Source organism: Prionailurus bengalensis, chromosome D4 (genome assembly GCF_016509475.1).
Source record: "Prionailurus bengalensis isolate Pbe53 chromosome D4, Fcat_Pben_1.1_paternal_pri, whole genome shotgun sequence".
NCBI classification, from domain to species: domain Eukaryota; kingdom Metazoa; phylum Chordata; class Mammalia; order Carnivora; family Felidae; genus Prionailurus; species Prionailurus bengalensis.
In genome coordinates, this window is record NC_057359.1 from 468,899 (window position 1) to 484,558 (window position 15,660).

Below are 15,660 nucleotides of genomic sequence, written 5' to 3' on the forward strand. Positions count from 1 at the left end.
CGGGGGGGGGGGGGGTGGACATAGAGAGGCTCCCTGTCACGTGGCTCTGGCACCTCCTCTGCCGTGACGTATCGGCCGGGTTGTTCCAAGGTCCGCTAGCTTGGGGTGGACTGCTGCGCCCTGGGGCTTCGGTCCGGAGGCCGCCCGCCCTCTCGCAGCCCCGGGACTGCGGGGGGTCAGCTGGGGGCGGGGAGCGCCGCGACGGCCACGAGCCCGGGAACCTGCGCGCGCCCGCGCGCGGGTGGCAGGCCCGGGGCCCCGCTCCCCCGCCTCCCCCGCCGAGCTCCGCGGTGGTCTGCGCCGGCAGCGCGCGAGGCTTGAAGCGCCCGACCGCGCGCGCAGTCCCTCAGGCGGCTTCCCGTCGGCGCGGCACCATGGACGCTCGGCGAGCGGAGGTCCGCGCTTTGGAAGCCGAGATCGCCGCCCTGCGGCGCGCATGCGAGGAGCCGCGGGCGCCGGGGGAAGACACCTCGCGAGCGCGGTACGTGCCCTCGCGGGCCCCGTGGGGCGGACGGTCTCCTCCGCGGCGTTTCCCGAGCCCCGGGGGCTCCGCCGCGGCGGGGCGGGGGCGGGGAGGCGTCCGCCCCGAGGCCGCTGTCAGCCTGGCAGCGTCGGCGCGGGGAAGCTGCCTTCCTTGAGGCCCTGTTCTCTGGCGGACGAGAGCGGGGGGTCCCCGCGCTTGTGTCTTGGGGCTCCCCCGGGCGGCGCGACGCCCTGTGCTTTCCCGGCGCCCCCCCGCTTCGGCCCCTCTGGGACGGCCGTGCCGCAGGTTTTCATTCGCCCTGGTCGTGGTGGCGGCTCCTCTGACGAACGGCGGGGCTGAAAAGTACGTTGGCGGAAAGGAAACGAGCGAAGGTAGCCTCGGGGCGGCGGTCAGGTGCCCGCAGGCCGGGAGGGGGGCGGGGGCGGCCCCGGGGCGTTTGGACCCCTGCGTCCGCGGGCAGGGCGGACTGCACCCCGGCGCTGGGCGCGATGTCCCGGGCGAGGGGTGTGCGTCCATGACAACCCCGTGTGCGCCTGGGACAATCCGAAGAAGGCGCTTCTGTCAACCCTGTTTTAAAGTCAGGGAAACTGAGGCTGGGAAGAGGTGAGGTAAGAGCTGGGCTGGAACCCCGAAATGTCATGTCAAAGCTCAGGTACTTTGCTTAAGGAAGGAAGAGAGAAAGGGTTAGTTATGTACGTATCTATGGTCTCAAAGTCACCAGCGGCTGGAAAGTAGAAAGTATCTTCATTTTCTCATTGGGGACTGGTTTGGCATAGGTGCCGAGAGATTTTCCTGAGATAATGGGACGGGGGTTGGTAGAAAATGGAAGAGCAACGCGAAAGGGAACGTTCACAGGCGTGGCGGATGGGATGCTGCAAGTAAAGGAAGCTGTGGAGGGAGGCAGGTGACCAGGGAGCAAACACGTTACTCCACAAGTGAAGTTGTAAATGTCTTGAAGCCCCTTGCTACTCCAGGGGTGCTCCATACATCGGAGGCAGTAGCAGTACTTGGGAGTTGCGTAGAAATGCAGATTTGGGGGGCACCTGGGTGGTCAGTTGGTTAAGGTCATGGGTTAGAGCCCTGTTGGGGATTCTCTCTCCTCTCTGCTTTCTTCTCGCGCTCACTTTATCTAAATAAATAAATAAATGTTAAAAAAAAAAAAAAAAAAGAAGGGTGCTTGGATGTCTCAGGAAGAGTAAAGCTCAGGTGGTCATGATCTCTCGGTTCGTGGGTTCGAGCCCCACGTCGGGCTCTGTGCTGACAGCTCAGAGCCTGGAGCCTGCTTCAGATTCTCTGTCTCCCTCTGTCTCTGCCCCTCCCCCGCTCACGCTCTGTCTCTCTCTGTTTCTCAAAAAATGAATATATATAAAAAAAAATAAATAGAGATTTTGGGCCTACCCCCACCAGCTGAGCCAATCTGCATTTTAACAAGCACCCCACCCCAGCTGTTTTATGTATGTTTAAAAGTTTGAGAAGCACCTTGTCATACTGTCGGGAAGAATGATTTCTTTACTGGCCACAAGATGTCGTTATTAGCTCAGGACAGTATGTAGACTGTTGATGTCATCTGTGCCTTCTCAAAGGTTGGGAAACTAGGAAGAGTCCAGATCGTGGAAAACATTACTTGTTAGTCCAGGGTGTGACGTTTCTTTTTACTGTGGTGGAAAAGGAAGATGGGGACCTGTGTACCAAGCTGTGTGTGTGTGTGTGTGTGTTAAAATGTAACCAAATTTGCCATCTTGATGCTTTTTAAGTGTACAGATCAGTGGTATTACATACGTTGATAACGTGCTACTATGACCATCTTCTGTCTCCCTCTTTTCATCTTGTGGAACTGAAACTATAACCATTAAGCAGTAACTTTCCCATTCCCCACTCCCTTAGTCCTTGGCAACCATTGTTCTTCCTGTCTCTATGAATTTGACATTTCTAGGTACTTCATACAAGTGAATTCATATGTATTTGTCTTTTGGTGACTGGTTTATTTCACTTAGCACAATATCCTCAACGTTCATTCACATTGTAGCAAAATGCAGAATTTCCTTCTTTGTTCAGGCTGACTAGCGTTCTCCTGTATGTGCATACCACATTTTGCTTATCCTCTTATCTGTCAATAGACGTTTGGGTTACTCCCACAGTTTAGCTATTGTGAGTAATGCTGCTATCAACACATATGTACAAATATCTCTTTGAAACCCTGCTTTTCATTCTTTTGAATATGTGGGGGCGGGGAGGGAGGGGAGACTTCCTTTTCCTTCAAAGGTCCTTCTAGCTGGACTAAGTCGAATCGACCCTAGACAGATTAACAGGAGAAAATCAAATTTAAAAGGCATATATACAAGGATTCCACACAGACCTGGAAATTCCAGAGCCAGGGAATATGAGGTCTGTAAGTCATTCTGAACTAAGGAGAAGGGGCTAGGGGTCTGGGACTTCAGAGCAAAGGAATACACTTCACAGGGCAACAAGAAGAGCAGATGTTTGGTTGTTAGATGTTCGCCCTACTAGATAGGTGGGTCACTCAGGTGAAATTTATCTCTGTTAATAACACTTACTCTGGGAAAGACCCCCAATTTAAGTTTTTCTGTGTGGTTAAAGGAGGACAAAATTTTTCTGGAGCCTACAGGGTCTTAAGTGCCTTCAGCACAAAATGATCCATATGCCACATTGCCACAGTCTTGGGGGGAGGTCTGTCCTTAACCCCTACAGATACGTCCCAAGAAGTGGAATTGCTGGACCCTTTGGTAATTCTGTTTTTAATTTTTTGAGGACCTCCCCCATACTGGTTTCCACTGTGGTTGTACCATTTTATGGTGAGTTTTTGGGGTGATGGTGAGGTGGTCCAGAGCCAATGGCCAAAAAAAGAATTCTTGAAGACGTCTTTCGTGCAGAAAGGTGGTTTTATTTAAAGCACGGGGACAGGACCCATGGGCAGAAGAGCTGCACTGGGGTTGTGACAGATAACTCATTATATACTCGTGGTTTGGGAGGGCATCGGGGATAGAGTAAGTCTCCCTAAGTAATTTTGGAAGCAAGATTTCCCAGGACCTTGAGAGGTTAGCTGTTGCTAGGGAAACGCCATTTCTTACCGTTTAGTAAAACCTCAGTCACGGGACCCTTCGTGTATATACCTGTGGCCATAAGCCTGGAGTATGATTGCTAGCATGTATCTTGGGGCAGTTGACATGAAGGAAGTTTACAAAGGAATTTTTATATGTTAAAGTAGACTTACAGGATCCTGGCGGTTGGGATAATGTTAAGCTAAGATTCTCTTTTGCCCCCAGCAAAGTGTCACCACGGAGGCAGCTGAGCTCCTAGAGGGAGGTTCACTCTGCCGATTTCAAGGACTTGTCAATGGGCCATAGGCAGTAGGGGAATTTCATTTTTCATTTGCCTTAGTTTCCCACATCGCCATGGGAAGTACTTAAACCCCTTTCCTTTGTTCTTGGGTAGCCAGGAGTGTCTGAGGAGTATCACACAGATCCCACCTGGGTTGGGGGTGGTGGTGCTGTTAGCCTGTACTTTGGCCTCAGCTTGCCCCACGCACCCTCATCATTTTACGTTCCCACCAACAGTCTACAGTGTTTCCAGATTGTCTACATCCTCACCAATATTGTCTTTTTCCCCCTGGTTTTGGGTTTTTTTTGTTGTTTTTGTTTTGTTTTATAGTAGCCATCCTAATAGGTGTGGGGTCAGTTCCCTAATGATTAGTGATATTGAGCATCTTTCTATGTGCCTATTGGCCATGTGCTTTTGTGCCAGTCTCAGCCCATCTGTAGTAATGCTATTCAATGGAAATGCCTGGAGCCAGTGTTCCCAGGGAACTTTCCCCATTCCACACCTATGTTACGAATGGATCAAACTTTGTGGTTCTTGTGATTGTAGGATACCCTTCCTCAATAACCTTTAGGAAACTTTGAAGGAAAAAAAAATTATTATTTACAAGCTCTAGAGTGCATAAGCAATGCCACGGGAGCCACATAACCAGGTCATTGATGCAGAGAGGGAGACAGAGACAGAGAATGAGAGAACAGGACTGGGGTTCTGCTTTTATTTGGGTTGAGGGTGGGGGCCTAGGGTTTCAATAGGGTTTCAAGGACTCACTCTCAACTGGTGAACTTAAAACATAAGAGTAGGAATATAAAGTACAGGAAGAGAAAAAACAAGTGACCCAAGTGGTCAGGTTTTGAAATGAACTAAGATCTCTAAAACAAAGGGAAGGCAGTCTGGCTCTTCCATCCTGTGGTTTGCCAATGTGTCTGTCTGTTGGAGGTCACCTTCATTGAAGGGGATGCAGCAGACGCCTCTGCCATCAAAGCTCACATGCAGCACCTGCATTAGAATAAGAAAAGCCAACTGTTGGGTCTTAAGCTATTATTATGTCCTCTTTGGAGAAATGTCCATCCAGTTTCCGTGCCCATTATTGAACAGGTTGGTTTTTGTTGTTGCTTTAGGAGCACTTTATATATTTTGGAAATTAAACCCTTATCAGATATGTGATTAACAAATATCTTTTCTCATTCTGTGGGTTGCCTTTTTACTGTCTTGATAGTGTCTTATGTTGTACAATTTTTAAAAATGTTCATGAGGTCCAGTTTGTCTATTTTTTCTTTTGTAACCTGTGCCTTTGCTGTTATATCCAACGAATCCTTGCCCTAGCCGATTTATGAAGCTTTTGTCCTATGTTTTCTTCCAAGAGTTTAGTTTTAGGTCTTACATTTAGATGTTTGAGTTAATTTTTGAATATGTTAGGGAAGGGTCCAACTTCATTCTTTTGTGGATGTTCAGTTTTTCCAGCACTATTTGAATGTTACTGACAAGCTTGTCAAAAATCATTTGATCATATATGTAAAGGTTCATTTCTGGGTTCTCTGATTCTATTACAGTCATCAATCTGTTTGTCTTTATGCCAATACTACACTGTTTTGATTACTGTACCTTTCAGTTAAGTTTTTTTTTTGTACCTTTTATTTATTTATTTTTTTTTTATTTTTTTATTTTTTTATTTTTTTTAATTTTTTTTCAACGTTTATTTATTTTTTTTGGGACAGAGAGAGACAGAGCATGAACAGGGGAGGGGCAGAGAGAGAGGGAGACACAGAATTGGAAACAGGCTCCAGGCTCTGAGCCATCAGCCCAGAGCCTGATGCGGGGCTCGAACTCCCGGACCGTGAGATCGTGACCTGGCTGAAGTCGGACGCTTAACCGACTGTGCCACCCAGGCGCCCCTGTACCTTTTTTTTAAACGTTCATTAAAAAAAAATTTTTTTTTTGCATTTATTTATTTTTGAGAAACAGTGACACAAAGCGTGAGGGGGGGTGGGGCAGAGAGAGAAGGAGACACAGAATCTGAAGCAGGCTCCAGGCTCTGAGCAAGCAGTCAGCACAGAGCCCGATGTGGGGCTCAAACCCACAAACTGTGAGATCATGACCTGGGCTGAATTTGGACACTCAACCTACTGAGCCACCCAGGTGCCCTGAAACGTTTATTCATTTTTGAGAAAGAGACAGAGCGTGAGCGGGGGAGGGGGAGGGGCAGAGAGCTGGAGACAAAGAATCCCAAGCAAGCTCCAGGCCTTGAGCTGTCAGCACAGAGCCTGACACAGGATTCTAACCCACACACCACAAGATCTTGACCTGAGGTGAAGTCAGGTGTTTAACTGACTGAGCCGCCCAGGCACCCCTCCGTTAAGTTTTGAAATCAGGAAGTGTGAGTCCTCCAGTTTTGTTCTTTATCAAGATTATTTTGGCTATCTGGGATCCTTTGAGATTCCACATGAATTTTAGGATGGGTTTTTTTATTTCTGTAAAAAACCTCATTGGGACTTTGATAGGGATTGCATCGAATCTGTAGATTGCTGAGGGTAATATTGACATTTTAATAATACTAAGTTTTCCAATCCATTAACACGAGATGTGTTTCTATTCATATCAGTTTTTTTTTCAGCAATGTTTTGTAGTTTTCATTGTACAAGTCTTACCTTCCTAAGGCAAATTCCTTCCTAAGGTTAGTTCCTAAATATTCTTTTTGATGCTGTTGTAAATGGAATTGTTTTTGTAATTTACATTTTTCAGATTGTTCATTGTTGGGTTATAGAAATGCATCTGATTTTTGTATGGTGATTTTGTATCCTGATACTTTGCTAAATTCATTTATTCTAATGCTTTTGTTGTGGAATCTTGAGGGTTTTGTACATACAAGATTATACCATCTGTAAACAAAGATAATTTTAATTCCTTTCCAATTTGGTTGCCTTTTATTTCTGTTTCTTGCTCACTTGCTCAACCTCGAGTTTCCAGAACCATGTTTAAGTGGTGAAAGTGGACATGCTTACCTTCTTCATATGTGGCTTTTATTATGTTAAGATAATTTCCTTCTACTCCTAGTGTTTTGACTGTTTTATCATTAAAGTGTGCTGAATTTTGTCAAATGCTATTTTTTTTTAAGTTTATTTTGAGAGAGTGTGAGAGAGCATGAGTGGGGGAGGGTTAGAGAGCGAGGGAGACAGAAGATCTGAAGCGACCTCTGTGCTGACGGCAGCGAGCCTGATGCAGGGCTCAAAACTCATGAACCACAAGATCTTGACCTGAGCCGAAGTCAGATGCTTAACCAACTGAGCCACCTGGGTGCCCCATTAAATGCTTTTTCTACATTAAGTGAGATAACCAAGTCTTTTTTTCCCTTCTTTGTGTTAATGGTGGTGTATTACATTGATCAATTTTGTATGTTGAACCATCCTTGTATTCCAGAAATAAATCCTATGTGGTCATGATGTGTAATCCCCTTAATATGCTGCTTAATTTCATTAACTACTAATTTGTTGAGGATTTTTACATTAATGTTCATAAGTAATATTGGTCTGTAGTTTTCTTGGAATATCTTTATCTGGCTTTGGTGTCAGAGTTGTGCTGGCCTAATAGAATAAGTTACAAAGTGTTCTCCAACTTTTTGGAAAAGTTTGAAAAGGATTGGTTAGTTTTTATTTAAATGTTTGGTAGAATTCACTCTTGTAGTTATCAGGTCCGGGGCTTTTATTTGTTGGAGATTTTTTGATTACAGATTCAACCACACTAGTTATTGGTCTATTCAGATTTCTTATTTTTGGGGGGTTTAATCTTGGTAGGGTTTGTGTTTCTAGGATTTGAGCCATTTCAGGTAGAGTATCCAATGTATTGGCATACAGTTGTTCATAATAGTATCATAAACTTTTTATTTTTGTAGAGTTGGTAATATCCCTGTTTTAATTTCTGATTTTAGTAATTTGAGTCTTTGTTTTTGTTTTGGTTTGTTTTTAAGTAAACTCTATGCCTGGTGTGAGGCTCAAACACATGACTCCAAAAATCAAGAATCCCATGCTCTACTGCTTAAGCCAGCCAGGTGCCCCTTTTCATTCTTTTTTTTAGTCCATCTAGCTAAAGTTTTGTTAATTTTATTGATCCTCTCAAAGAGCCAACTTTTGGTTTCATCTATTTTCTCTAATTTTCTGTTGTCTATTTCATTTCTCTCTGCTCTAATCTTTATTATTTACTCTTTTTGCTGTCTTTGGTTTAGTTCATTCTTTTTCTGTTTCCTTGAGTTGTAACATTAGGTTGTTTATTTTGAGATCTTATTTTTTATTTTTATTTATTTATTTATTTTTAAATATATATGAAATTTATTGACCAATTGGTTTCCATACAACACCCAGTGCTCATCCCAAAAGGTGCCCTCCTCAATACCCATTACCCACCCTCCCCTCCCTCCCACCCCCCATCAACCCTCAGTTTGTTCTCAGTTTTTGAGAGTCTCTTATGTTTTGGCTTCCTCCCTCTCTAACCTTTCTTTCTTTCTTTTTTTTTTCCTTCCCCTCCCCCATGGGTTCCTGTTAAGTTTCTCAGGATCCACATAAGAGTGAAACCATATGGTATCTGTCTTTCTCTGTATGGCTTATTTCACTTAGCATCACACTCTCCAGTTCCATCCACGTTGCTACAAAAGGCCATATTTCATTTTTTCTCATTGCCATGTAATATTCCATTGTGTATATAAACCACAATTTCTTTATCCATTCATCAGTTGATGGACATTTAGGCTCTTTCCATGATTTGGCTATTGTTGAGAGTGCTGCTATGAACATTGGGGTACAAGTGCCCCTATGCATCAGTACTCCTGTATCCCTTGGATAAATTCCTAGCAGTGCTATTGCTGGGTCATAGGGTAGGTCTATTTTTAATTTTCTGAGGAACCTCCACACTGCTTTCCAGAGCGGCTGCACCAATTTGCATTCCCACCAACAGTGCAAGAGGGTTCCCGTTTCTCCACATCCTCTCCAGCATCTATAGTCTCCTGATTTGTTCATTTTGGCCACTCTGACTGGCGTGAGGTGATACCTGAGTGTGGTTTTGCTTTGTATTTCCCTGATAAGGAGCGACGCTGGACATCTTTTCATGTGCCTGTTGGCCATCCGGATGTCTTCTTTAGAGAAGTGTCTATTCATGTTTTCTGCCCATTTCTTCACTGGGTTATTTGTTTTTCGGGTGTGGAGTTTGGTGAGCTCTTTACAGATTTTGGATACTAGCCCTTTGTCCGATATGTCATTTGCGAATATCTTTTCCCATTCCGTTGGTTGCCTTTTAGTTTTGTTGGTTGTTTCCTTTGCCGTGCAGAAGCTTTTTATCTTCATAAGGTCCTAGTAATTCACTTTTGCTTTTAATTCCCTTGCCTTTGGGGATGTGTCGAGTAAGAGATTGCTACGGCTGAGGTCAGAGAGGTCTTTTCCTGCTTTCTCCTCTAAGGTTTTGATGGTTTCCTGTCTCACATTTAGGTCCTTTATCCATTTTGAGTTTATTTTTGTGAATGGTGTGAGAAAGTGGTCTAGTTTCAACCTTCTGCATGTTGCTGTCCAGTTCTCCCAGCACCATTTGTTAAAGAGGCTGTCTTTTTTCCATTGGATGTTCTTTCCTGCTTTGTCAAAGATGAGTTGACCATACGTTTGTGGGTCTAGTTCTGGGGTTTCTATTCTATTCCATTGGTCTATGTGTCTGTTTTTGTGCCAGAGATCTTATTTTTTAATTTAAGCATTTATAGCTGTAAATGTCCCCCTTAGCACAGCTTTTGATATGTCCCTTAAATTCTGGTATATTGTATTTTCATTTTGTCTTTAAGTATATTCTCATTTCCCTGTGGTTTCTTCTGGAATCTATTGATTGTTTAAAAGTGTGTTAATTTCCACAATTTTGTGACATTTTCTGTTTTCCTTCTGTTACTGATATCTAATTTCATCCCTTTGTGGTTGGAGAAGATACTTTATATGATAAGTATGTTTAAAATACATAGAGACTTAGAATGCCTTGGTGGTTCAGTCCGTTGAGCATTTGACTCTTGATTTTGGCACAGGTCATGATCCCAGGGTTGTGGGATCAAACCCCTCATTGGGCTCCTCTCTGTGGCATGGAGCCTGCTTAAGAATTTCTCTCTCTCTATCCCTGTCTTCTTTTCTCCCTCTGCTCTTCTCCCATACTCACTTGCTCTCTCTAAAATAATAATAAAAAAAAATACATTGAGGCTTAATTTGTTGTCCAACATCTTGGAAAATGGCCCATGTGCATTTGAGAATTTATATATGTCTGTTAGGTCTGTCTGTTGTAGGGTAGAAGGTTCTGTATATGTCTATTAGATCTAACTGGTTTAGTGTGTTGTTTTCACTACTCTGTTTCCTTACTTATCCTTTGTCTAGTTCTACCCATTATTGTAAGTTGGGGTATTGAAGTCTCCAACTGCTATTTTAGTTTCTTTTGAGGTGTAATTGATATATAACATTATGTTAATTTCAGGTGTACAATATAATTTGATATTTGTACGTATTGCAAAATGATCACCACACTAAATCTAGTTAACATCCATACACAGTTACAAGTTTTTTTTCCTTGTGATATGAACTTTTTTCTTTTTTTTATGTGAGATTATTTTAATAACTGATAACAGTGTATGTAATGGAATGTCATCCAGTGTATGTCATTATACTGTTTACATTTATGCCATGGAGAAATATGTATTTTTTTAATAGTATGTAATACTTTATTTTTTTAATAGTATGTAAAACTTTTTTTTTTAATATAATTTATTGTCAAATTGGCTAACATATAGTATGTAAAGTGTGCTCTTGGTTTTTGGGGTAGATTCCCGTGGTTCATCACTTACATATAACACCCAGTGCTCATCCCAACAAGTGCCCTCCTCAATGCCCATCACCCATTTTCCCCTCTCTCCCACCCCTCCATCAACCCTCAGTTTGTTCTCTGCATTTAAGAGTCTTTTATGGTTTGCCTCCTTCCCTGTCTGTAACTATTTTTTCCCCCTTCCCTTCCCCCATGGTCTTCTGTTAAGTTTCTCAAGATCCACATATGAGTGAAAACATATATCTGTCTTTGAGTGACTTATTTCACTCAGCACAATACCTTCCAGTTTCCATCCACGTTGCTGCAAATGGCAGGATTTCATTCTTTCTCATTACCAAGTAGTATTCCATTGTATATATAAACCACATCTTATTTATCCATTCAGTTGATGGATATTTAGGCTCTTTCCATAATTTGGTTATTGTTGAAAGCGCTGCTATAAACATTGGGGTAAGTGTGTGCCCCTATGAATCAGCTCTCCTGTATCCTTTCGATAAATTCTTAGTAGTGCTATTACTGGGTTGTAGGGTAGTTCTATTTTTAATTTTTTGAGGAACCTCCACACTGTTTTCCAGAGCAGCTGCACCAGTTTGCATTCCCACCAACAGTGCAAGAGAGTTCCTGTTTCTCCACATCCTCACCAGCGTCTGTTGTTTCCTGATTTGTTCATTTTAGCCATTCTGACCAGTCTGGTTTTAATTTGTATTTCCCTGATGATGAGTGATACTGAGCATCTTTTCTTTAAAAAAAAAAAAAAAAATTTTTTTTAATGTTTATTTATTTTTGAGACAGAGAGACAGAGCATAAATGGGGGAGGGTCAGAGAGAGGAAGACACAGAATCTGAAGCAGGCTTCAGGCTCTGAGCTGTCAACACAGCCCGACGCGGGGCTCGAACTCACGGACTGTGAGATCATGACCTGAGCTGAAGTCGGATGCTTAACTGACTGAGCCACCCAGGGGCCCCCTGAGCATCTTTTCATGTGTCTCTTGGCCATCTGGATATCTTCTTTGGAAAAGTGTCTATTCATGTCTTCTGCCCATTTCTTTACTGGATTATTTGTTTTTCAGGTGTGGAGTTTGGTAAGTTCTTTATAGATTTTGGATACTAACCCTTTATCTGTTTTGTCATTTGCAAATATCTCCCATTCCATCAGTTGCCTTTTAGTTTTAATTGTTTCTTTTGCTGTGCAGAAGCTTTTTATCTTGATGAGGTCCCAATAGTTAATTTTTGCTTTTAATTCCCTTGCTTTTGCAGATGTGTTGAGCAAGAAATTGCTGCGGCCTAGGTCAAAGAGGTTGTTGCCTGCTTTCTCCTCTAGGGTTTTGATGGTTTCCTGTCTCACATTTAGGTCTTTCATCCACTGCGAGTTTATTTTTGTGTATGGTGTAAGAAAGTGGCCTAGTTTCATCCTTCTACATGTTGCTGTCCAGTTCTCCTAGCACCATTTGCTAAAGAGACTTTTTTCCATTGGATGCTCTTTCCTGCTTTGTCAAAGATGAGTTGGCCATACATTTGTGGGTCCAATTCTGGGTTCTCTATTCCACTGATCTGTGTGTATGTTTTTGTGCCAATACCATACTGTCTTGGTGATTGCAGCTCTGTAGTAAAGGCTGAAGTCTGGGATTGTGATGCTTCCCACTTTGGTTTTCTTCTTCAAGAAAGAAGGCTATTCAAGAAAAATTCAAGAACAATTGGCTCTTCTGGGTCTTTTGTGGTTCCATAAACATTTTAGGATTGGTTGTTCTAGTTTTGAGGAGACTGCCAGTACAATTTTGATTGGGATTGCATTGAATGTGTAGATTGCTTTGGGTAGTATTGACATTTTAACAGTATTTATTCTTTCAATCCGTGAGCATGGAATGTTTTTCCATTTCTTTGTGTCTTCTTCAATTTCCTTCGTTAAGTTTTCTATAGTTTTCAGGATATGGATCTTTTACATCTTTGGTTAGGTTTATTCTTAGGTATTTTATGGTTCTGGGTACAATTGTAAATGGGATCCATTTCTTGATTTCTTTTTCTGTTGCTTCATTATTGGTGTATAGAAATGCAACCGATTTCTGTTCATTGATTTTGTACCCTGTGACTTTGCTGAATTCATGTATCAGTTCTAGCAGGCTTTTGGTGGAGTCTTTTGGGTTTCCATTTAGAGTATCATGTTGTCTGTGCGAAGTGAAACTTTGGAGTTCTTTGCCAATTTTGATGCCTTTTATTTCATTTTGTTGTCTGATGGCTGAAGCAAGGACTTCCAGCACTATGTTAAACAACAGTGGTGAGAGTGGACATTCCTGTTGTGTTCCTGATCTCAGGGAGAAAGCTCTCAGTTTTTCCCCATTGAGGATGATACTTGCTGTGGGCTTTTCATATATGGCTTTTATGATTAGCTATGTTCCTTCTATCCCAACTTTCTTGAGGGTTTTTGTTAAGAAACAATGCTATATTTTGTCAAATGCTTTTTCTGCATCTATTGATAGGATCATATGGTTCTTATCTTTTCTTTTATTGTGATGTATCACATGTGAATATTGAACCAGCCCTATAGCACAGGAATGAATCCCACTTGATCATGGTGAATAATTCTTTTTATATGCTGTTGAATTCAATTTGCTAGTATCTTGTTGAGAATTTTTGCATCCATGTTCATTAGGGATATTGGCCTGTAATTCTCCTTTTTTGTGGGGTCTCTGTCTAGTTTGGGAACCAAGGTAATGCTGGCTTCATAGGATGAGTCTGGAAGCTTTCTTTCTGTTTCTATTTTTAGGAACAGCTTGAGAAGGATAGGTATTAACTCTGCTTTAAATGTCTGGTAGACTTCCCCTGGGAAGCCATCTGTCCTGGGACTCTTATTTGTTGGGAGATTTTTGATAACTGATTCAATTTCTTCACTAGTTATGGGTCTGTTCAAATTTTCTATTTCTTCCGTTTGAGTTTTGGAAGTGTGTGGGTGCTTAGGAATTTGTCCGTTTCTTCCAGGTTGTCCAGTTTGTTGGCATATAATTTTTCATAGTATTCTCTGATAACTGCTTGTATTTCTGAGGGATTGGTTGTGATAAATCCATTTTCATTTGTGATTTTATTTATTTAGATCTTCTGGCTAGGGGTTTATCAATTTTGTTTCTTTTTTAAAAAAAACCAGCTCTTAGTTTCATTGATCTGTTCTACTGTTTTTTGGGGGGGGGATTCTGTATTGTTTATTTATGCTCTGATCTTTATTATTTCTCTTCCTCTCCTGGGTTTGGGGTTTCATTGTTTTTCTGCTTCTAGTTCCTTTAGGTGTGCTGTTAGATTTTGTATTTGGGATTTTTCTTGTTTCTTGAGTTAGGCCTGGATTGCAATGTATTTATTTTCCTCTTAGGAATGCCTTTGCTGCATCCCAAAGGGTTTGGACTGTTGTGTTTTCATTTTCATTTGTGTCCTTATATTTTTTAGTATCTTCTTTAATTGCCTGGTTGACCCATTCATTCTTTAGTAGGGTGAACTTTTAAGATTTACTCTTTTATCAACCTACAAATGTGAAATACAGTATTATTAATTATAGTCACCATGCTGTACATTATATTCCTAGGACTTTTTAATTGTATTGCTGGAAGTTTGTATACTTTGGCCACCTTTTACCCATTTTCCCAAACCCCCTCACCCTTGCCCCTGGCAGCCATCAATCTACTCTCTTTCTATGAGTTCGGGGTTTTTTAGATTCTACATATAAGTGAGATCATACAATAACCTTTCCATCTTGTCTGACTTGTTTCACATAACATAATGCCTTGATGGTTCATCCGTATTGTCACAAATGGCAGGATATTCTTCTTTTTATGTGGCTGAATGACATTTAGTTGTATAGTAGACACCACATCTTTATTCATTATTTGTTGACAAGTTGTTTCCTTGTTTTGGCTATTGTAAATAATGCTGTAGTGAACCTGAGGATGCATGTATCTTCGTGTTTTTGTTTCACTCAAATAAATACACAGAAATGGAATTGCTGATTTACATGGTAATTCTATTTTTAATTTTTTGAGGAACCTTCATACTGTTTTTTGTACTGGTTGCACCAATATACATTACTACCAACAATATATTCTTGCCAACTCGTGTTATTTTGTTTATGGTAATAGTCATTCTGACAGGTGTGAGGTGATACCTTGCTGTGGTTTTGACTCGCATTTCCCTGATGATTAGTAATATTGGGCATCTTTTCTGTGTACCTGTTGGCCAGCTATATATCTTCTTTGGAAAGATTTCTATTCAGATTCTCTTCCCATTTTTTTTTTCAACGTTTATTTATTTTTTTGGGACAGAGAGAGACAGAGCATGAACGGGGGAGGGGCAGAGAGAGAGGGAGACACAGAATCGGAAACAGGCTCCAGGCTCCGAGCCATCAGCCCAGAGCCTGACGCAGGGCTCGAACTCCCGGACCGCGAGATCGTGACCTGGCTGAAGTCGGACGCTTAACCGACTGCGCCACCCAGGCGGCCCTCTCTTCCCATTTTTTAATCACACTTTTTTTTTTCTTTTGTCATTGAGTTAATGAGTTCTTTATATATTTTGGATGTTAACTCCTTGGTAGTAGATGATTTGCAAATATTTTCTACCGTTGCATAGTTAGCTTTTTAATTTTACTAATTTCTTTTGCTGTAGAGAAATTTTTTAGTTGATGTAGTCGTGCTTGTTGATTTTTTTTCCTTTTGTTGGATTTGCTTTTGGTATCAAATCCAAAAAGTCAGTACCAAGACCAATATAGAGAGCTTACCACCTCTGCTTTCTTCTAGGAAATTGTCCACGTATTTCTTTTATTGAGGTCTTTATTTCTTTATATGGTGTCAGGTTACTATCTGGTGTACTTTTTTTTAAAGTTTATTTATCATGAGAGAGGTAGAGTGAGTGTGAACCAGGAGGGGCAGAGAGAGAGAGAGAGAGAATTCCAAGCAGGTTCTTCACTGTCAGTGCAGAGCCCAACACAAGGCTCTAACCCCCAAACCACAGGGTTTGACCTGAGCTGAAATCCAGAGTCAGACATTT

General features: G+C 42.0%; 1 protein-coding gene across 5 annotated transcripts in view; it reads left to right on the forward strand.

The window, feature by feature from the left end:
• The first annotated feature begins 90 nt into the window (after window positions 1–90).
• LOC122474716 (centromere protein P) overlaps window positions 91–15,660 on the forward strand; it is a 231,176-nt gene continuing 215,606 nt past the window's right edge. For 3 of the 5 annotated variants that reach the window (XM_043565783.1, XM_043565784.1, XM_043565785.1), the window contains exon 1: window positions 91–481. In XM_043565783.1, coding sequence (XP_043421718.1) covers window positions 375–481 — 107 coding nt within the window. In that variant the 5' untranslated portion in view covers window positions 91–374. Of the gene's footprint in view, window positions 482–571; window positions 827–15,660 lie in introns of those variants that run through there. The other 2 variants (XM_043565788.1, XM_043565786.1) reach the window with 2 other exon arrangements.